The 24,008-nt window shown below is 40.2% G+C and overlaps 1 protein-coding gene and 1 non-coding gene across 3 annotated transcripts in view; one reads left to right on the forward strand and one right to left on the reverse strand.

Moving 5' to 3' along the window:
- The window catches only part of LOC128428577 (pleckstrin homology domain-containing family A member 5), a 189,365-nt gene that overhangs the window by 16,465 nt on the left and 148,892 nt on the right, over positions 1–24,008 (reverse strand). Inside the window, exons 8-17 of one of the 2 annotated variants that reach the window (XM_053414788.1) lie at positions 21,543–21,615; positions 18,937–19,037; positions 17,334–17,449; positions 15,490–16,614; positions 9,727–10,013; positions 8,837–9,075; positions 6,020–6,103; positions 5,053–5,172; positions 2,459–2,512; positions 482–562 (exon numbers count right to left, since the gene is read on the reverse strand). In XM_053414788.1, coding sequence (XP_053270763.1) covers positions 482–562; positions 2,459–2,512; positions 5,053–5,172; positions 6,020–6,103; positions 8,837–9,075; positions 9,727–10,013; positions 15,490–16,614; positions 17,334–17,449; positions 18,937–19,037; positions 21,543–21,615 — 2,280 coding nt within the window. The remainder of the gene's footprint in view (positions 1–481; positions 563–2,458; positions 2,513–5,052; positions 5,173–6,019; positions 6,104–8,836; positions 9,076–9,726; positions 10,014–15,489; positions 16,615–17,333; positions 17,450–18,936; positions 19,038–21,542; positions 21,616–24,008) is intronic. The other variant, XM_053414784.1, reaches the window with a different exon arrangement.
- trnap-ugg (transfer RNA proline (anticodon UGG)) lies at positions 8,028–8,099 on the forward strand. The gene has a single exon. It is a non-coding gene; the product is annotated as a tRNA-Pro (tRNA).

Below are 24,008 nucleotides of genomic sequence, written 5' to 3' on the forward strand. Positions count from 1 at the left end.
ACTGATCTGATGATGATGGAGGGACGGACTGCATCCAAAGTGCTAAAACAAGAGGTTGATGGTGAAGGGGGAGGAAGTGGATACACAACCACTGGACTACCAGGGCTAAGGTCTGGCTTGAGTCGCTTTCAGCTAAGTCAACTTAAAGAGTTTATTTAGTATAAACAGAGGTTTCCATCTTGGGAAATCAAATTCCAAGCAACATGGAGATAACGATAGCTGTAATGTATGTTTAAATTATGCATATTAGTTGTTTGTATTTAAGATTGAACTCTACAATCAAAGTCCCCTGAAATGTTTCTGTTGTTAAGCCAAAATTTCTATTGTTTTGTTTTGATTATTACAACATAAAATAATTATTCAACAAAAAATTGCATTATTGCCGTGAGCTTCTGACTCAACAACAGTAAAATATACGATCCTACCAAACCCAAGTGGACTGCCGAAACTGTTTCAAGCCAGAGCCTGCCGAACACCTTACTTGCTGGTAGAGTTGTGGCCTCGGTGCCGAGTTCTCGATCATAGTATGAATCATGAAGATTAGAGGCTCATTCTCCTTCGTCTATTGGAGCACCATGGAGAAACAGGAGATACAGTGGTGTAATGACACGTCTGTGTTCTGCTGTCGCGAATACGGTCAACTTCTCACAAATACCTAATAAGGGTTGAACATTTCAGAGATTTGAATCAAGTGTATGTGTTTAAATGAATCAAGAACATTATGCACTAGAGATGTCCATTAATCCTAACGCTTTTGGGTGAGCAAAACACAATTATCTTTGGTCTGAATGAATCCAGAAGGGTCCTGCTTTTTTCCCTAGAACTGTCCTCAGCTCCCTCAGATCCCTACTTATAAATACATATATGTTGGTTTCAGGCAATTTTTCCGTATGTCCGTTGGATTGAATAAGTCAAAGGAGTTTGAACATCTAAGACTTGTGTTTAACTTTGTTATTTAATGTAACTTTGTATTGGTATGGGTGTGCATTTTAGACATTCCCCCCCAACAAACCTCACCTTTAACTGCATTACTAGGCAATGTTTTCCAAAATTATAAGTATCAATCCAGTCTTGGAGAAATATAGTTTATTATTGTAGCTCGAGTTATATTTTGTCTGGCCATCTGCACCAACTATCCTGACACATATTCACCAAAGTAATTTAGCAAAGTATCAATAAAAATCCTATCCAAACTGTTTAGATCTGATTCTGGTTCAACCTTGACCTAGTGTACCTTCTTTATTTGTACAACGTAACCAACATATAAAGTGCTTGGTGTGCGTGTTTAGCTCCATACAAGGAGATAATTAATCTGTTTGTAAAAATAATGTAATATTATAACAGAGTTAAGCGATGTCCAGAGCTCCAAAAATAAGACGAATAATAAGAACTAAACCCCTGCAAGGTGAGGGATTAAGCATACAGACATGATTGTAAATTAAAGACCTACTGACCAATGTCTACTGAGGGAGAAACAACTCCTATCACAAAAAGGTTTAACATATGTAGTATACGTGTTTTAAAGTTAATAGGCCAAATAAGTAGTTATTGCTCTGTTTTGTTAAATTAACATGAAACAAGATAAATGACAGAGGAGAGAAATTTGTCATTCAAAGAAGAATAATAACAACTGAATAACTCCAGCAGACCCATCTAAAAACAATGTTTCCAGTTAACTTCCAAACTCCTAGTTTCTCACTGCTACATATCCTGTCCAAGGCTGCGCTCTCCCCAAAGCACATGACCTTTTCAGAGCCAAGCAGCCATATTCAATAATGCAAGAACTGTGGGAAGGCAAGCTGCAACCTACAGGCCAAAAATAAACAGCCCATTTAAATGCCTGCCATGATCGGGCAGTGCCTCGGTGAACTGTCAACTGCTCATGTTTTACTTCCAATTAACCTGGCATGCGGAGCATTCTGCAATACAGTCTAAATGGGATTGCAGTGGGAAAATCCATATTATTTCTCACATTAATGATAGAAGCAGGTGGAGCAAATATACCACAGATATATTAATCATATTGGAAAACAAATTCCTGCTGTTATTTTATTTGATCTTTGCTCCCTATAAATAGTCCGTTGAAACTAAAATTCCGTTAAATTTGTTGTTGGAGCTGTTCTGATCTAGAGTGTCCAAGGTTAAGTGGTGCTGCTCCTGGGCACATACAATTAAAGTGTCAATCAGTGTGTATTTATAAAGGCTGTGTTATGGGTCTTCCATCAAGACAGCACTTGCTTTCACTGGTTAGTATGTAGGTGCTCCTTAAATGGGAATTACCTACTGCATGCTCTAACCGGCTAATTATACTCTGCATGTTTCCCTTGTGGTAACCTTAAGATTACTAAGTATGTTGTTAAAGTGGTGAAAGGGCAAAGATAAGTCAAATGAAATCAAGACAGGAAGAGAATAAGCCAGAGACAGACATGAATCCATTTGTTGGCTGAGAGGTTCTCACCTGGCTGTCCAGGTAAATAAGGTTCCTCTGGAGGTGATGAGAAAGAACGTCAGTCTGCAGTAGCAGCCGAACAAGGAGGAAAGGAGGCAGGAAAAGTGAGGCCATGGAAAGAAGCAGCCGAGAGGAGGGAGATGACAGAGAAGGAGAAGTCAAAGGCACATTTCAAAAGAAAAGGAGGAGATCATGGCAAGAGGAAGAGGAGGATGTGATAGAAGATTAATTGAGATGCAGAGCTGCATATTTAATAATGAAACATTCATTTTTAATGATGACAACTTGAGTGTCAACTAACCTTAACCCAAAGTGTTTGAGTTTCCTAACTTATATCAATCATAGTTTATGGTTGATAACAGCCTTTCCCTAACCATAACCATACCATAGCTGCCACGATTATACTGTAGACAGTCTATAAAGATGAATACTAGCTGGCACTGAATGGTTAAAAAAAGACCTTGAGCATAAGATGGGTTTTGCACAATTGTCCAAAATCAGCCTGTGTAGTAATAGGGTTGAACTAAGTTGTCTCATTAACCTTAACTGAAATAAAGATAACAGCAGAGTAAGAAGGGTCATGACCTTATCTACAGTGATACAGCAAAGTTAAAAAGATGGAGATTCTGTAGGTAGGTTTCTTTACACCTGTCTTCTTGGGCTTGAGTGAAAATTTTACAAAAAATATTGAAATATTGCACAAAGGTTGTCACACAGGGCTGAGGTGGAAAAGTTGCGGAATCGAGAAAAACAAGATGCAAAATGGACACAAACCCAGTTCGAAGCATGTGACCCAAACAAGTTTCATTGGAAAAAAACATCACATGTGTGTAGAATGTTATTGAGAGACTGTAAAGTTCCTCAAACAATCAAGTGAAATAAAAAGAAATCCATCCTGCTTTTTACATCGCGTTCCATCATTTGAGGTTCGATTGCTCTTGACTGTTGCTCATTTTAAAGGCACCTGGATTCCCCCCGCTGTTCCTCTTGACAAACCATACCAATATTTGCAATAATGGGAACATGCATCAATTTCTCAAATTTTGGTTTGGTATAAAAACCCACATGAGATGAGTGATGATAAAAACCCACATTGTGCTCCTATTGTCGTGTTGTTAGTGTAATATGTGCTTTACATCTAGGGTTGGGTGATACATTCATATATTTACAGTCAGGAAACACCCAGCAGTTATGTGGCTATGGTGTAAAAGTTGTTAAAAGCATCATTGATCATTTCACCTATAGTTAAAACAGTATAAGAAGTTAGGAAACACAAAATAAATATAATAATTAACTGATGAAACCTTACTGAACACGAAAAACACAATATTTGAGCTCAGTTACAACATTGTCATATCCAAAGTATGAACCAATACTGTATCTGCCCAGCTTTTAAGACATGCATACTGGAAAGCTGCTGTCAGTTCTATTCTGCAATTTTAATTATCACATTTATAAAACTTTGAGGATGCTTACTGTACATGCATAATAAAACAGCCCAGAGTCTTCTGAATAAACTACACTGATTAAGTTAAAATATAAACAAACAGACAGCACACGGGGGGTCAATGGGTTCAAACAAGAACTTATGTGGCAAATCAAGCTAAGAAAGGAGAGCATCAAATGTTTAATGCATCAGCTCTGATGCATCCATAAAGTCCTGGCTAACAACTGCACAGAAACCTCAAACCGACATGCAAAGGGACAAACGGAAGAACCAAAGAAGGCACTAATCCCCAGCATGAAGCTGACACACCCATCAGTCTGCACACACACTAGTACCACACCAGTACTGCAAAATTGAATTGAATTTGGTGTGTAAACATAGAGGCAACGAAAAGTGTTAGTTGCATCTAATCAACTTTGTTATGTACATTTGATGAACATTTCTAATTGGGTACCTCCAGTAGAATTGGCAGTGGTTTTAAAGTTTAGGTTTATTGAGCTAGGCATTACATTAGAATTTGCCAATCATGATTTCTTATTTCATAAAGAGTGTGTGTTTTATGTTTATTCTCTAAGATATCATCTTAATGGAATAATTTGACACACTGCCACTTCATCGATTGACATCAAAAGAAATTGTGCTAAAAACTTTGTAGTAGTATTTAGGGAGAATAATAAGTTCCTATTTTGTATCTTAGCTGGCATGGTTCTTTCTAGTTGAATACCACAGTTTAAAGTAATACTACTGTAATTTATTAAAATGTTGCTGAAATAAAACAAAAAAAACGTATTGACATATGTTAATATATTTCGGGGAAATATGACTTATTCGTACTATCTATTATATTAACTGTATTATTTAACTTTTCCTCATGGTCTAGAGTTAAAAAAGTAAACCAAATCGCAATATTTATAATATTACATAATATGATAATATGATCATTAGGAGGTAAGAGTTTTGCCCCAGCCCTATTATGTAATACCAAGTATTCTGTTGTTTGCTCAGAGAACCTTTCAAAACACACCAATTTCAATTTTATTTGGAGTAAATAGCCAGTCTAACACAAGGAACCTCCCGTTGCAGACACACAACACAATAAGTCGCATTTTGGTCGGGAAAGCACATGCACACATGTATGTAGTAACTCGGTGCTGACCTTGGCGTTGGGCCCCTCCATACCCAGGGCCATAAGCTGAGTTACTGTGTGCTCCCGCAGGCTGTTGAGCTCCGCCTGCTGCCGGCGGAGCTTGATCAGCAGCAGCGTTAGCTCCTCGGGCTGCACAGGGCAACACATAGAGGAGAGAAGAGCTGCCACACTGATAAAAACAACAGGCACTGACTAACTGTCGTGAAACATGATGCAGTGACCTTAGAGAGGAGACACAACAATGATCTGCCGGGACTTTTTAATAGTCAAATAAAGACAATTATAATCCTGAATTGCATTTCAACCAACTATTTCCATTCAGAGTAACAAAAGACATTTCAGTTCGCTATTCGCTGTTCATATTGCAGTGTAGTGTCTACAGTACAGTGGGCGAATGGACGTCCCAACATTAAAGTCAAAAAACTTTTAAAAAAAACAAATGAGGTGATTTTAAAGTTGCTTCAGACAATATGACTTCAATTTGAAATTTCCTGGTGTAACCAAAGAAATCCTTTCCTCAGTCCATTGTGTTGTAGCTTCAGAAATTTGTCACTGTAAACTAAGATGAGATTTTAGTTTTTGCATATTACCCCGCCTACACTCAATTTTTTTAAACTATAGTGGGCAAAATATATGTCATGTAAACAGGGTGTACAAACTCCTGCAGTGATAAAACACAGGAAGGTCTCTCTCACTCGCACACACGCACACAAACACACACAGACCCACATACACACACACTGTGTCATTGCTTGGAACACAGTGAAATAACAGAAAGCCCACACTCTGACAAACAGTGAGCTGCTAAAAGCCACGTTGGAATTTGTGGGCAAGTGATGTCAGTGATGGAAAGCAGATGTGTTTTTTGATTGGGGTAATGTTCTCAAAATTGTATTCCCTCTTTGTGAGAGCTCACTGTAAGCAGGTGATCGGTGGGCTGAATCTGACAGAGTGGAGTGCATGGGAGGAGACTAACCGTCTTGCCTTGCAGCGTCTGTGGGGTGATGGTCTGGGGAGGGATTCCGCCTGCAATCGATCGCCGGTCAGCTGGGTACCCATACTGTGGGGGAGGGGGGAGAATGCAATGAATCAGACTGAAGGTGAATTTCAGCAATTCCTCACAGCTACCGATGAAAATCCATAATTGGTATTTGGACAAACATGCTCATTTAAATTAATTTTAAACAGCCTATTTTTGACTCCTATTGTTATAGGTTTAACATTGGTTTAGTTAAGTTTGCATGTGTATTACTATCATATAGAATCTTGGAGGTAGGATGTCTTAACCCTATTTCCATCACTTATGCCTTTTTTATTTCACTTTTCTCTATTAGCTAACTAAAGCTATTGATTTTGGCTGATTGCAGTCTCTCTTTTCTTCTCTGCTTGCTTGCTTCATTATTGTTTAAACCTGAACACTTTGTGGACATTTGCTGATTAATGCTTAATAAATACATAATGACTCATTAGTACCCTTCTTTGGACCAAAGAATCTGCCAAATGAATAAATGTGAAGTTAATATGAATGAGCATGTATACACTTTACATGCTTTTACATGGCTTTTAACTTAATTTCCCTTCGGGGATGAATAAAGTAATCTATCTGTAAGTGAGTCAAACAACAGTCGACATTAGGGAGGGCCAAAAAAAGGTACAAATGAAAGCCATGCAAGGGTAGAGAATGAGAATGGCATTAATGTAACACACTTGATTTGTGCTCAGCTAATGCAGCACATGCATTGTATTGACATTTAACTAAATTCATTCATTCAATCAAAAGAGGACGAATATTAAAAATGAGAAGCTAACAATAGGAAACATTAAGCCATAGTTTCATCCACTTATTCATCAGCAGACATCTGTTGTCTTTGTGAACAAACACAGAACACTAATTTCCCTAATTTCAGTGTAATTAAATTCAGCTACTACAGCGGACTAAAATATATTACATTGAAGCAGAACGCTGTTATACTAAAAAGACGAAAGTAAAATAATTTTTTTTTATATTTTAATCATGTATTCAGCTTTATAAAATTGAATATAACTGCAAAGGTACCCTAGAAAGATCAATTATTTTTTGGATGATTTATTTGAAGTACAATAAGAGCTTTAATTATATTATCACCAAAGTAATAGGGATTATTGGAGGTGGATGGTTTGAGTTACATTATACCCTGAGGCCTCCCCCTGAGTTTAAATACATCTGCAGTACAAATGTTTTTTTGTAGCACTACAGAAGAACTACAGCATAAACAAAATGACACTTAATTATAAAGTGATTTTCTGTGTGAATTGATTCAATAACCTAATCAATCTGTCAGACACCTCGATTACTGGCAGGACTCGCATCTGATCTGTTCATCTGACGTGTGTTTGTACAGGACAAAAAAATAAATCACTCACTCATTATACCGACCAAAGAGCACATAGGTGTCATGCCAACTGTCCCTAGAGCCTCTGTTATGAGTCAATAAAAATCCATTGAATATTTAGGTTTGTCATATTGACATTTAAGGTGTACGGATTCGTTCAAAATTCATGCATTGAGTAACATACTGGAAAACATTTCACCTTTAATGCTACCAGTAGCCTTGGTAGCCTTTCTGCAGCACAGGGAATTCAATATTTTTTTCTTTTTACCAAGTTTACGTTAACTAGTAGATAAAAAGGAAGCAAAACAGTCCTTTTATTCTTTCATTCATCATTCATTGCTGTTGTGTCATGTGTTTCTGCTGCTCTATTCCTTTCATGGACCAAAGACCAGGATATGGCACTGCTGCTCTCCCATGCAAATATTCCAGTGCGAGTACAGAGGATTCCTTGTGGGAGTCAAACTCATTTCTAGTGCATGTTGTCTCTACATTTCAAGGATATCACAGATATTGGCTACTATTGGATACAAGCGATTCTGTCTGGGTCTTACCTGAACAATCACCAATACTGTTTAAAGAACAATTTGCTTTGAGAGTTGCCCAACTTTAAGTGGCTCGTTGGTCTAGGGGTATGATTCTCGCTTTGGGTGCGAGAGGTCCCGGGTTCAAATCCCAGACGAGCCCTATACTACATTATAGTGTTTCTCTAGGATTATTCGTCGTTGTTGTTGCTTGGTTCTAAATATTGGAGGTGTAATTGCATGTTGTCTCCACGGAACCCCACAATTCAGAGATAGCATAAAGATTGCAAGCAGGAGAAAGCTACTTGGCTACCCTGGTCAATGTTGAGGAATGACAAGCCATGCTAACTGATTCTTACTTGAACATCACCAACGTGCGATAGCTTTTAATTTGAGAAAAAAATAAATCTAAGGCCTGTGGTCCAGGGGTTTGATCCTCGCTTAGGGTTTAGAGATCCTGGGTTCAATTCCCGGACGAGCCCTTCGCCATTTGGTATTTTATGTTTCTCAATGATAATGCCTTGTGGGTGTCAAGCTTGGCTGATGTTACTCCATGTTGTCATAACGAAACTCAACATTTCATGGATAGCATAGAATTTGGAAGTAGGACAATAGTACTTAGTTCTTCAATTTGGAGGAATGACAGGCCATTCTTACTTAAACAATCACCAACTGAAATGTTAACTTTGAGAAAAAAACTGATGTCCTTTTTGGCGTCATTTCTAGTTAATTGATATGTTATTTTGTGTTGGTCTAACGAAACTCTACAATTCAGGCATAGCTATTTGAAGCAGGAAAAAAAGTATTTAGCTACTATCATCAATGTGGAGGAATGACAGCCTATAAGTGATGCACTAAAAAAAAATTATCATCATCATCACTTGATTCCATGTCCTCTACCTTGGCAAGATGTGTCCTCTGCCGTCGGTCCAGTGTCCCGTCCCCTCTGAGCACCGGTGAGGACACCTCAGAGAAGGAGTTGCTTGGGTTGTGAGCAACCTGCTGATGAGGAGCAGAGAAGGTGCTGTAGAGAGCCAGGGAGCCATGAGAGGGTGAGGTGGGGATTGATTGCGCCACAGCATGTTCAGAGATGTTGCCCATAGTCTTTGTGCTGGGCAGTGTTCCGTAATGACCCACACCTGAAATCACAATAACAGGAGGAGAAAATAAAGTTACAATGGAGTCAAAAGCATTCGATATATTCTGTGATGGTGATAAAACTGGAGTGACTCAGTCACTGTAAAAGCAGGCCTAATAACAACTCTGATATTAGGTTGGTAGAATATTTTTTACAGCCATTGATACAAGGACCTTCTGTTCCATTTTGTTATTGAAACAATGATTTGAGTCGCCACTACAGGGATGTAAATACTTGTCCGTAACATCAAGCATATTATAAACACAACTATGTAACTGTAATGCCACTGACCGGGATCAGAAATGGGAGATTACACAGTGCTTAGTGCATGAACAAGATACAACATGTACCCCCGACCCAAAAGTAACTGCACCTATAGGATTACCTGCATGGTTTAAAAATCCACAACACAAACGGTATAGGGACAAAGGCTCTTAGGCCAATGGGGTTTTATTTTGTATTCTAATAGCAGGGTTGGCCACTGGGACCAATTTGCAGCAAAGCTCACAAAGCCACATCCAGTGTTCAGGGTGCTCTGATATGCCAGCTCTGACCCAGTCTCAGGTTGCTGGTGAAAGAGCAATAAGAGCTAATTTGCAAACATGAAATCTTATAAATATAGAAATATAAGCAAATACTTTTATTTGTGTACCTGGTGGCTGCGCAATACTATGTCTGGAGAAAGCCTGTCTGTGCTGCCACTCATACAGCTGCCACATGGTGTCATCCCTCATCGACCTCCTCTTCTCTGCTGTGGTGACACTGGTGGTGGAAGCCGGACAGAGTGCACGGTCGTACACAGAACCCGCCATGCTGCAGATGCTTTCGGGCCTCAACATGCTGTTCCGGGGCAGTGTGCGATAGCCCTCTGGGTAGCGGGGCACAAGTTGAGGACGGTGGCTGGGCATGTTCCTGGGTAGGGTCTGGTAGGATGTAATGCTGAAAGGAAAAATAGGCAGACGGACGAGAAATGAGTACTTGCTCGTAAACACAGATCTATGATCTTTTATCTTGCACTCTATAAAAGGTAGGTCAAATATCTGCAAAAGATATTCCTTAAACTCATTCATAAATCAAGCAAATAACAGGGGTAATTAGACATTTTTGCATCCGATCTTTTTCAACTACTATAGTTTATGCTATATAGTGAATTCTTTTCAAATGCATCAAAGGCTTTACTGTTGGTCAATAATGGGAGCAAAGGAAGAAGGATCCACCTCAAAACCTGCACTCACTGTTACTGTACCCATCAGCCTGTTAATCAATTCCTTTAATTAGCGAGTGAATCGGAACCAGTTTAATTATCTATATGTCCGTGCCTTGACATGTAGGTTGTGCCTGACTGGATTTAATGATCAAACTGCTTTCATTAGCCGAACTCTGCTTCACTTTGGCTTTGACCTGGTGACAAAAAAGTAATGAGCAGCTCGTCATCATTAGCAGGTTATCATAAAAATGGAAACCCTCATTGTCTATAGAACGTTGGCTTTGACCTTATGAGTCCACAGTGTGGGTTAACTTGATTGAAAGATTGCAGAGGGAACCTATAACACACATTAGTTAAATTTCCTGGAGACATTAACCTTCATCATAACTACCAATTGCCTAATTCTAGTCCGAAACATTCACCCTCACATTAACATAAAGCTAATCCTAAACTTTCTCAAAAAATAAAACATGTGTTCATCCTAGCATTTAATGATATACTTTATAGATACTTTTTTTTCTGAGAGTGATAATGACAGCTTACTGTTTAAAAAAAAGAAATGCACTGAAAGACAATATCATGGTGCAGGTTTTGGCCCAGAGGTTCTCCATTAGTTGACCCTCAGGACCCACATTCTTCCTGAGTCATTAAGTTGCGACCCAGATTTTGAACCACTCGAATTTAATTGTACGTGCTGCAGTATTTTCTATTTGTTTCAAAGTGCTGGCCTTACTACTTACTGCTGATACACTGCCGTCTTGACAGCAAGGGCTACAAAAGGTTACTGCGTGTGCCCTGCCTCATGGCAAAGCGTATGTCCTTCAAAATAAAAGCACATCATGCTAAGAGTTTCACTTTCTTTTTTTTAAACACACACAAAAAAGCGTCCCACTAAAAGGGTCCCTGCAACCCACTTTTGGGTCACAACCCACCATTTGAGAAGCACTGTTTAATCCATTTATTATACATAACAGTGTATACACTCAATATTACCGCCTGCTACTTTCCACCTTCAAGAGAGCCACTTCGTTCCACAAAATGACTGAAATGCCCAAATATCTGTTGTTGCTGGCTGATAATGTCTGATAGTCAGTCTGAACGGCCATTAATGCACTGCAGTATTCAAGCCTTTTGTTTACAACAATATAACAATTTAGGAGCTGAAAGATTATGCCCATACGACTTTTGAGTCATATTTTTTCATTGGTGCTTTTTTGCTCTGGTACAGGAAGATAACATCCATATATAGGATTACAAAACCTCTTGTTTTTCAGAAAACCCCTTTCCTCTCAGACATCCCCAGCATCTGAATTGTGTAGGTTTGTCCTGTAATTTTGGTAACTTTCCAAAACAAACAATCCAACAGTGATTGATGCTTCTTTCTCAAGATCTGATTTTCATTCTCTCTATACTTTTAGAACTTTTGTGTGTACAAATAAATGAAACACATTGAACAGCAGCTAGACAAATATCCCTTTAATGCTGCGTGAAGAGCTTTGATTAGTTTCCCCAACTGGTACAGACAAGTGTATATTACTACTACAGGGCTTATTGACTCACTGAATAAATCACAGATTGGATAATATTGAATCCTAGGTTTTAGTAGCATTTGATAATAATTTTAATGAAATAAAGCACAGGTTCTCTTTGAAAGAACTTTCATATTGGCATTCTGACAGGGTATACAAGACAAGCAGTGTTTGACTTGCAGTGTTAATTATCTAACTTCTCCCATAAAACCATGGCTAGCAGAATTGCCCTCCCATACTCTGGTCCCAACAAAAACAACGGCTGTTCTGCCACTCTGCTTGTCTGAATGTCATACAACGAGTTTGAGCAATTTAGGTATGAAACATTTACACAAACTATTTAAATGCTAGTTACAATGACCAAATTCACATTCCCCCCGTCTTTACTGACAACAACAATTGTGAAGAATCCATTCACGTGTTACAGTCCTATAAGGCATTAAGGTAAAGGTAACATCCAAAATGTAGTCTGTTTAAAACTGGCTACTATAAGACACAAACACAGTCTTGCATAAGCTCCACTTGACAAATTAGCACAGGTACACAAGACGCAAACTACAACTATTACGACTGTGAGGGTCAGCCTGGACAGTTGCAAGATAAAACTGATTACAACTCAAGCTTGTGGGAATCTAACTAAAATAGCCCTGGCGGCGCAGGTTTTATCGTTCTTTAAGTTTTAATAATCTGTTGTCTCATAGAGCTCAAGTCCTCTTCAATAATCCATATTCAAAATAAGGCACGATAGACGGGTGAATGTGTCACAGAGGGAAAAAAGATGAAGGTATCCTCTCTTATCTCAGATACATGCAGAGTATCTCTTTCATCATCAGGATTAGATGTGATCGATTACCAATGCCAATAACTCATCAAATCACAACGTATAGAGATAAAATATCTTTCATCTTAAGTAACATCAGTGCTTGCAACTCTCGAATAGTCTGAGAAGTAAATGTGATCAGTCCCAGGGGAATGCTACCATGATTCAGGCCTTTGAAGATGAAATCATCATTTCTGTCATCTGGGTCAATTTATAGATTTTCTTCTTACATTCATAGTTTTCATCTTACTAGAGAAACACAACTTGATTTTCTAGCTGATACCAAAACTATGAGAGTGATTCTAAAAGCTCTCAGTATTTGTGGGAACATTTGGCAAAGGAGAACATCAGAGCCAGCAAGATTATGAATTAACTTTGATGAATTATTAATTATTCCTTTGGATACAAAAGTTTCTCCTACAGAAACTTTACAGACTGTTAGTCTCGAAATCTCTGTCAGTGAGGCAGAGAGTTCCTGCTTTTTGGAAGCTTGGTCATATTGAAAACATTTATCTTGTCTAACGCATCATTTTCCAATTTAGTATCTGATCACCTCAATCTACTTCGAATATAGAACAACTAGGTGTTGGAAATGTAAATGAAAAAGTTCAAAACAGCTCTTCATCATATAACTACAAACTCAAGACTTTGATTTACCCAGTTCAATTCAGCTCATTTTGAATAAAATGGTAGTTTGGCAGGATTTAATTGTTAAACATCAGCAGGAAATTTTACGTGTGACACACTACAGTACATGTAATTCACAACATTTAAACAAAATGCAAGTGTTACAATATACTATCTATCTATAGAAAGTATATTGTATAAAATTATTGCATAAAAGCCAGTAATCAAACCAAGGGTGTAAACTTTAGGTGAATTATATGTATTGTAGTCTGTCACATGTTAAATTTCCTGCAATATATATATATATATATATATATATATATATATAATATAGTCCGACAACAAAATGTTCCTATTTTGTGCTGAGTACCGTAACGACGACAAATGCGTCTGCAGCGCTCAGCGTGCTCTGTTCTCATTAAAGTCTCATTACCATGACTTATTCATGGCAGCAGAAGGAGAGGGGGAGCGCTCAGAGCAAATAGAGTATCGGCACTCTGCACTTGTGCATTCCGCTGTACTTTTCAGTACAGAACAGCTAAATGCCAGCTAATCACCAGCTTTCCCCAGCTGAGATGCACATCTGTGGTGACACAAAAAGCTTTTAGATTCCTGTGGCCTGCCAGGTCAGAGCAGAGGCCCGGGCAAGACACATGGGGAACAACAGGGGGGTGGACTGACAAGATGGAATGGCAGAGTCAGAAATGGGGAGCACATATGTTTGTTTGTAGATAGTGAAGACAGATATCTGTGCAATCAAACTGTGTGGAGGCACTTTAAAGGAAGAAATCAAAATACATACAAAACACAGCCACTATGGGACCTCATACAATGATCTTGAATAGTTTCAAATAATTTTCATATCAGACTATTCCAGGTGGAGAAAGTTAAATGGCTGCCTTCATAATTCTGGGTTTCTGAGTTAAAAGGTCTGAGGGTAGGTTTAAGACATTTGAATCATTGCCCAAAGCTGGATGAATATTTGAATATGTGTCTTTCACAGATACAATTGACGGATTAGACCTTTTTAGGCAGGGTTAAATTGAGGTCAGTCACAGTCCAGCAAGATACTTCCAAGCAATATGCTTGAAATATGAAAGGCAGTGACAACAAGGGGTGAGGTGGGCGCAGCTGCAAGTCCGTTAAAAAACTCATTACAAGCATTAAGTAGCTCCTTGTAGTGACTGCTACCACAGCTTGTGTAAATGACATCTGCTTGACCTGCTCAGGATTGGTTTGTTGAATAGGTCAAACAAACCTTAACCTCAAATCTGCAGTCAGAGGCAGGCGGTGTCCCTTTAAACAGCTAATTATTCCAGTGAGGGCAGAAACCAATTACGGATAAATACAAACCCCAAATTAGACCAACAGAGTCTGAGCCCGACCAAAAACTGACACATGCCCTAACCGAACCCGGCCCGACCCTTTGTGTCACAATCCTCCTTTAGTGTAAATGACTGCAGCAATCTGGTGCCATTTCAGTCATAATTCAACTAACTCAAATAACATCTTGAAATATGACACAGCAGCCGTTGCTTTGTCACGCATTTCAAGAAGAAAACAAGAAAGCGTTTCAAAATGACAACTCCTGCAGAACTGCTGATTACAATTACAGCTGGGAATGTGGCTGTGACACAAAGGATTAATGAGCCACAGTAATCTGATGTTTTCCCTGACAAACAAAGGAATACACAGTCGTAAAAGGATCGGTCTGGTGTGTAGAAGCGTCTGTTTGGCTACTCTGTCGCAGCCTGCTGCCATTTGCATGTGATTTAATTAAGGTAAACACAACACACTGTTCCCACACTTCTCAAATCAGCGGCTGCTGACTAATGAACAATACTCAATCAACTATATTCATTTATTGTTCAGACTGATTAACAAATGGTCCAGCTTCAAACACATTAAATGTTATTTTTGATCAAATCCAGTGGCTGGAGTATCTAACTCATTATTAAATGTTTTAAACACGACTTTATTATTATTATTTAGTTTGTTGTATTTGGTTGAAGCCATGTTGCTTCAAGACAAAAACACCTAAAACTTTACAACACAGGAAATCAACAAATGGTTGTAGCATCTCTGAGGCTTGTGTGCCGTCCAAAGTAGCGCCATCATAGAACCTTAGAGAGGAGACGACATTACTAAACTACATTTTGGGTTCTGGCATCCCAAAAATGATTCCAAGAAAGAACAGCACAATTACAGAAACAAAGAGGCAGTCAGTCTCACCTCCTGGTGTCTTCATCCAGTCCTCTTGATCTGTGTGTGCGGACCCAGTTCTCCAGCTGCTGCATGGAGTTTGTCCTGGACAGGCCCTTCTCAGGCTCCGGCACTGGAACAGGGGACATTATTGGAACCATGGCAATGCTGCCATCCACATCTGCCGAGCTGCAGTCCACAGGTGGCTCCCCGGCCACAGACCCTGAGCTGTTAACGTTTGTAGGCTTTTGGACATTCATGTTGGCCTGGCTCTGGCGAGATTCGGCCACGGCAGCGGCGATGGCGGCAGCTTGAGCCGGCTGCAACTTGATGCTGCTGATTCTGGTCAGAGACCTCTCTCCACTTGGGTCTCTCTGGAAGCCATATTTATCACCGTCGCGGAGTGTAGCATACTTCTCTGTGTCTCCTCGGAAAGTAGCATATTTATCTCCTTCTCGTAGTGTACTGTATTTCTTCACTGCCCTCATAGTGCCGTATTTGTCCATAACATGTAGTGTACCATATTTGTTCTCCATGTCCCGCATTGTGGCGTACCTGTCAGTCTCCCTTAGTGACAGCTGTCTCTTCACTTCCTTTTGAGGAACATATCTCTCTCCTTCTTTTTTGAGTGTGTGCCGGTCGCCAACTTTCTGAAGTGCATATTTTTCTCCATCCTTCGTAAGCAAATACTTCTCTCCATCTTTCGTTGGAGCATATTTCTCCTCTGTTGAAGCCACCATATACTTTTCATCCACCTTCTGGACTGCGTACTTCTCCATATCCCTGTGAATGGTGTACACCTCTCCATCTTTCTGCAGTGTGTATTTCTCTCCATCTTTTCGAAGCAAGTACTTCTCTCCATCCTTATGGAGGAGATACTTGTCTCCATCTTTCTGAAGCATATAACTCACCCCATCTTTCTTTAGCGAGTACCTCTCACCATCTCTCTGTAAGGTGTAGTATTCACGTTCCCTCTGGCCATTGTGTTTCTCTACTTCTTTTTGCCATTTGTTGTCGGCCTGAGATAGGGAGGGTTGTCGCACAGGTTCTCGGTTGCGTTCATTGTTCTGAATCTCAGGCCGAGTTAGGACTCTGTGGTTTAGTAAGTTGTTCGACTCCTGAGGCGCTCGCTGGTCCACTTTCAACTTGTCCGATCTGGGAAAAGACAAAGGGTCAGAATCCAAAAGGGAAATGTTACATAGAATAACAGAAGGAGGTTTTACAGAGATTTCAGAGACAAATTTAGTGTCAGAGGTTCTGTGTTGGTTCAACAGAACTTCAGTCTCTATCACCCTTGCTTCCTAGCCTTACACTTCTTAAAAGTGTGATCTCTGCCAGAAAAACTTGACAGCCGACTGCTCTAAATAAAGGTGTGAACGCACCTATGTTCCATAGAAGACACATTCCTGATTAAATCACTCAGACCCAAAAGTACTTCATTCTGTCCATTGGTGATAGGATCACCTGACACGTATGTTAATACCAATTCTGAACATGGCCAGAGTCCAGCTGGTTTATGTTCAGAATAACAAACCTGTTCAGAATGTGTACAATGAAGACACACGAGGAGACACAATGTGATCCTTAATCCCAGTTTATGGCGTAGCTATGAAGACTCTGCATGTAATCACAGAAGGTATTGTCTGGCCACCACTTGAGGGTGCTTACTGGGTGGTGCATTAAATCTGTTATTAATTAAGAACTATGCAGAATTCATCATTATGCAATATTTAATATGATTGCATTTTTGTACACTTTCTTTACTTTTCAGTGTTAACACTTTTGTTTAGTGTCACATGTCCAGATGACAGCATTAACTTATTACATGCGATTTTAGGGAATCCAGGAAAGGATAATCTGTGGTTAGCACCGACCTTCTGACTGGTTCAGAGTGGACGAGGGCAGCATCCGTCATGACTTTCATCCAGGACTCCATTTCTTTGGCTGCGTCAGTGCAGAAATAATATGTCCGCATGTTTGGATGAGTAGCCTGGCAATGTAGCAAGGGAGGGAGAGGGAGAGGGAGAGGGAGAGAGAGGGAGAGAGAGAGAAATTTGAGGATATATAGCAGCGGTGCCAGAAACAGCTTTGGATGCTGACCTTGAGATTCCAGCATGGGGTCTTTATATCATTCGTGTGATTGTGTACTGTATGATTGTGTGTGTGTGTGTGTGTGTGTGTGTGTGTGTGTGTGTGTGTGTGTGTGTGTTAGTGTTTGTTTGCGTATGCTTGCAGCTGTGTGTGTGTGTGCTCCCTGGCTTCCTCTCCATGTGTCTCAGTGTCAAAAGTAGGAAAGTCTCCAAGGTTTCTTTGTGTATCTTGGCAAAGGCAAAGCTGAGTAAGTAAGAATGACACTGAGGCATGTAACAAACAACTTACTGTGTGTAGGTGTTTGATTATACTGTACATATGTGTCGAGTCCTTACTTCTTCACTTTCATTATGCAATTAAAGAGATTTACATGTTAGCCGAGTTAATTCACAACTTAATGGAGCAGTTCAAACTTGCTGCACCTATTTCAGATGTAAGAGCAGAAGTACAGAACTGGGGTCAGGATGTAGTTTGCGTACCTTAACATCAAACAGATTGCCTGACTATGCAAAGTGACATCTTGTGCTTTCCAACATTTCTAAAGGTCACAAGTATAATCGTTGTGGATTGTGGATATAGGATACAAATTACATAATGGAACTATTTTCTGTGTAGTGACTAAAACCAACATAGACCTGCTGTTGCAGTGAGGCTGCCAAGTTACCACCATACCGTTAATGAGCCCAGATCTGTGGTCACTAATTGTATCTGGCAACCCATGCTAGAGCCAGAGAAGCTACACAAGTAACAATGTAGAAAAATCACACAATCATTTTGCGTCCCTACTGCATTGTACAGACACAACAAAGGCCAAATGTGTTGGGATGGGATAGCTGCTTGATGGACGGCTGAACAGTTTAGGAGACCCTGTCCCACCTGATCTCTCTAACACTGGAATTGGAGGTTGGGTGGAGGGATTGTCTGTGTCCAAATAATATGTATATAATAATAATATGTCTTCCCCCTTTCTGTGATTTCACTTTGCCTCCATATTTTTCACAATTAACCTGAGGAGATGGTGAATCTACCTTTGAACTTTGAACCCGCGAGCCTGCTTCTGGTCTTTATGCTAATAAAGGCAAACAGTGTCCTGACTCCAGCTCTGTATTTAACACAGAAACGTGAGAATAAAATCCATTTTCTCAAAAAGCAATTTAGCATAAACCAAACTTCCCTCAATACTGAGCTCTTCCTCTAAAACAGTCTGAGGACTTTATGAACAACATGCTGCTGTTGTCTGTTGACTCTTTTCAGCTTTTGTTAACCAGCCAGGGTGAAATATTGTGACTGTGAACACTTAAATAAACTATTTTAAGTCATCATAACCACTGATTGAAAAACTATGGAGGACTGGAAGAAGGCATGTTTAATTCAGACACTATTTACCTTAAAGGCGTATTTCCTGCTGATGTGGTCGTCCACAGACAACATGGAGATGTGAAAGCTGGGCAGCAGGATACTTCCCAGGATGCTGTCTTCTTTCTCATCTGCTCATGAGAAATAGAAAAGTCAGGAGAGGGGTATGTTAATATCTGACACATGTGCATCCGAAGACAAAGATGACACGTTCTGGGTGAGGTGCAATGGAGATATGGAATCATCTGTTTAAAATGAGGCAGTATATGAGACACATTGAAGAGCTTAAACTTGTAACATTGTTTTACTGTGAAATTGTGAACTTCCATTAACTATCAGGCTCCTTGGTTGTGGGAAGATGACGCCGAAACTGGGGTTTTAAAACAGAACCTCCTTTTCTGTGAGGGGACAACATAAACTACTGCAGCACCGTGCCACTGTCATTACTTGATTGTTTGTTTGTTCTCACCTCCATTTTTCTCTCGCATTTCCAAAGCAAAACAGCTGCAAAGCACAAAAGCTGTGAGACGCTGCCATGAATGAAACAATCAACCACAGCAGAAGCTGATTCTTGTCGGGATGTGATGACTGCATCACTTCATCACCTATGCATTCTGTACAGCTTGATGATTTTTGATGGGAGATGCTAACTTTAGGCAGTGTGACGCCAGCAGAAACGTGTCCGCTGCACCAGCTGCAGCAGAGACCTACAAGGCCTGCAACCAGTGCGGCTGTTTGATTTAGCTGAGCCTGCACAGAGGGCCCTGCGTCTCTTCCAGCCCCATAGCTACTGGTGAATTATTGAAATACAAGAACACACAAGAAAATAAGCAAGAAAGAGAGGGAATGAGTAAGATGGCATGTGGAGAGATGTTGGAGGTACACAGCGCTGCCTCAACTGCCAAACACACAAACCGTGTGATTGGGTGTTTTTTAGAGCAACTGACATTTCAGGGTTCTTTCTTTGTTCAGATAAGTTCCTTTCTACGCTGCACACTGGAACTGGCAGTACTCAGATTAAGCTAAAAGTTTGATTAAAGGTTGATTTGAGGTTTGATTATTCATGAATCTAATGAGCCAATAACATGGCAGCATTGCAAAGCATAAAATCAGGTGTCTTGTGCTTTAATGTCTTGTTATTCTTTAGAGATTTCCAGAGAAGATCCAGTGTGTATGCTTTAGTACCCTCCCTTTCCAACATGAAGGGCCCTCTCCTAGTTAGTCCTTTCTAGTGTGCAGGTGCAGCATGACGGACTCTGTAGAAGACATATAGAGCTTTGCATCGAGTCCAGAGTATTGAGGAACCTACATATGTCTAGAGTTTAGATTTTTTATGTCTAGAGTTTTTACGGGCTGCAGGAAGCCTTCTACCGCTCTAATGGTTCTCAGCCAAGTATATTATGTGCCACAATGCTCTCTACAACAACATTAATTGTCTACAATAGTGAAGTCATCCCATATCACCTCACTCTGGTTTAAAATAATTGCAGGAGGGATGCTTATCATTCTTGCTCAGACAAAATGTACAACAAGTCTGTATGAAAAGCTCCGAACCAGCAATACAATGAGGAGAAAAATGAAAAAGAATATGTTGTTATCAGAGAGCTGAGCACATCATTGTCCTTCGCGTTCCTTCTCTCGTCTCAGGCTGGCTCAGCCAGTAAACATCCAATTCTCTCCTGGGTGTTTTCATGAAAGCGGCTCCTGATTGCTCTCTGGGAGCGGCTAATTTGTCAATTTAAGGAGATGGAAAAATCGCTTTCAAGGATTTAGGAGACATGAAGGAGAAACAGATGGTCTTTTGCTCGAATGTAAAGTTCTAAATTAGTGCTGCAGCCCGGGTTTTACAACTGTGGGTGAAAGCAAGGACGATTACTTTTAAATGACAAGGGCCCTTGACCTCTTTACCATTGGTTTTACCCTGTTACTATGCTCTTGATTAACTTAAGTAAGAAAAAAAGATTCTCCACACTGTGTCACGGTGTCTCAGATACATAATCTTCTCATTGCACCACTTTGAATCTCTTCACCCAAATGACCAAATAACATTTACCTGAGGTGGTATCTAGTCATACAAGGTGACCATAACGTAAAGATAGGTGAGTAACAGAAAACATACCTTGTTAACAAGGTTAGTCAAGAAAACTGACTGCAATAACGTCTGATTTGAGCAGAGCAGCTGAAGGTATCTGTGGACCATTGTCCCTAGTTGGGTAAAAACTGAATGTTGGGTCAGTGGTTAAGGTTAGGGTAGGTCTCAAGGAGATAAATGCATGTCTATGTGAAGATCCTATGTGTGTGTGTGAGTGAGTGTGTGGGTGCATGCGTGTGTGTTTAAGGTTACATTAGTAAAGTAGTGGTTGCACGTATAGTTGTTTTCATTATTGTGTGTCTTTATGAGAAGTCCCGAAGTCTCACCTATGGGCAACATGTGTGTGTGTGTGTGTGTGAGTAATTGTGTGGGTCTATGTGTGTGTGTTTAAGGTTACATTAGTAAAGTAGTGGTTGTACATATAGTTGTTGTCATTATTGTGTGTCTTTATGAGAAGTCCTGAAGTCTCACCTATGGGCAACACATGTGTGTGTGTGTGTGTGTGTGTGTGTGTGTGTGTGTGTGTGTGGGTGTGTGTATTCACCACGGTAGTAGAAGAGGCACATGTCGCACAGCACAAACCACCTCTTCTTCCACAGCTTCATGCCCGTGCTGTCCTGCAGGGGTTAAAAATCACAGGCCATCAACCAAAGAGTAGTAATTAAGGGGGACTATACATCCTCTCAGTGTCTATCTCATACACACAAACACACAGACACACACACACACACACACACAGACACACACACACACACACACACACACACACACACGCACACAAACAAACACACACCCACAGTTTGATCTCCTCTCACTTCCCTCCACTTGACACCCTCTGCCTCTCCCTCTGGCTGCCTCTGTTAGCAGCTTCTATCTCCTCCACTGAGACAATTAAATTGTTTTATCTCTACATATCGCACTTACAAATTTGCCTCTGTGGTGCTCAGGGCAAAGGTCCGTGCTTTGTCTCTACGCTGCTGTGGTTCTTTTTTTTTTCATCTCCTCACTGGCGCCGTCTGACTGCAGCGACATTAATAAGCTTTAGAGACAATTTACTCATTCCACTATGGTCTTTAATAGTGTTTGCAGTGGCCAAAAGTAACACAAACCTCTCCCCCCACGGGGGCTTTTTTCTGGTGTGAAGTGAATCAATTCTTGTTTCGATGTGAATACAGAGGCTGACATGGAGGTTATTGACAGAGGGCCAACAACAGAGCTGAGGCTGTCTCCAACAGAGTATCCGCTGGTCAGAGACTGAAAAACGGACCCACAGTGAATCAGTCGGCAGTGAGTGGGTAGAAAAGTAATGAGAGAAGAGCGTACATCCAGTCAAACAGGAGCAGGATTCTCAGTTTTTTTGGCAGCAGCAAGACGCAGCGTTTCTCCCCGATCTGTACCAGCACTGTCACAAGTCTGAGCCTAGGAAAAGGTTCCCAGGGCTCAGCCCCAACACATAAAGGCCAACACTAAACCTTCATCATCCCTACAATTCTTATATTTGTACTTTTCTGGTTCCTACTCTATCAAACACTGATTTCAAGATGCAGAAATGTCAACAAAACCGAGTGCTCAGTGAAGTCCAGCTACTACTTTATTACTAAACTCAACTTCAGAAGGTGACAGGCCTTTATATGAGGCCGGTTTGTATTAGAGAACGGACCTAAATATAGTATATTTATCACTTATATCTGTTTAATTGGTCAAACTTCAATATGAAACCTCGTTTCAACCCCACGTTTGCCCTGATTCTCTGACTTGTCCTGATGGGCCATGGCTCCATACCTGCACTTACACACACACACAGAGCATACACAGCATAAGGCTGTGGTGGACACAGTAAAATGAAGACAACTTAAGGTGATGGCAACTGCTTGTTACTTTCAGCGCAATTGAGAGTAAGAAGCCCACTCAATCCACTTGTTCAACAAACACGTGAATCACAGCAGCAGCAGCAGGACAGGAGGACGGTCTGCACTGACTCATAACACTCAGGAATATTTTATTTTGTATGTTGCTTATTTAGCTTTAGAGAGGAAAAAAGTTAATCAAGTCATGAAAAGGAGCTAATTTACAGTCTTTACCTCAACATTTGGGGAATAAGTCTGTTGAATTTCAGTTTAATGGGCCCAATATGCTTGCATGCATATGAAACCAGGGCAAGTTCCCCACATAAAACCCAATTTAACTTATGGGTTGCACGTACTGTCATTTTGCTATTGTGAAAAAATTATAATTCTCTTGGTTGACATTTGTCCAGGATGCAGCAGTGGTGCCCTTGCAAAATATGTCAGGAGGGAAGTTACATTGCATGATCCAAGTCCAACTTTCCATTTTTAGTGTAGTGTCGCGAAGGGGATTTTGAAAACAGGGAAAGATAGTTGGCAAAATGGAAGAAGAGAACGCTGGCTAAACATGGTAGCCAGTAGCAGGTTTATACCCACATCTAACAGTCAGACCACCTGACTGATAATAAGACAAAAATGCTATATTTATACATTCAGCCTGGCATTTAATTCCTGTCAGCAATCTTTGATTGATGCAGATAAAATGGAACATGTTGACTATACTTAAGGGGCTAACTGTTTCCCCTGCCTTCAGGCTTTAAGTTGAACTAACCAACATTAACTATGCAGGTTCTAGCAAGCAGGACCCGAATGCAGATGAAAGATAGGAGGCAGCTAAACGAAGGCCATTACTCCAAAACAGAAAATACTAAACTCAAGCAGCAAACTCGCAAAACTCAGGAACAGCACAACAAGCAGGAATACAAGAGGGAAACTGAACATGGACAAACCTGAAAACAAACTGTATTCTATATCTACTTTATATTGTTCTGTACTGTAATCCCGGAGCAAGCTAGCACATGAATTTCCTTCGGGATCATAAAGTCTTATCTTATCTGAACGGACAAAAGATAGCACGGTGACTAAATAATAAAGGAGGCAGAGATTATCGATCCCAAATAAAACACATCGGGGCCAGGAAGAGACTCCACAGAGGAGGGAGACCA

The sequence above is a fragment of the Pleuronectes platessa genome, chromosome 22 (assembly GCF_947347685.1).
Source record: "Pleuronectes platessa chromosome 22, fPlePla1.1, whole genome shotgun sequence".
NCBI classification, from domain to species: domain Eukaryota; kingdom Metazoa; phylum Chordata; class Actinopteri; order Pleuronectiformes; family Pleuronectidae; genus Pleuronectes; species Pleuronectes platessa.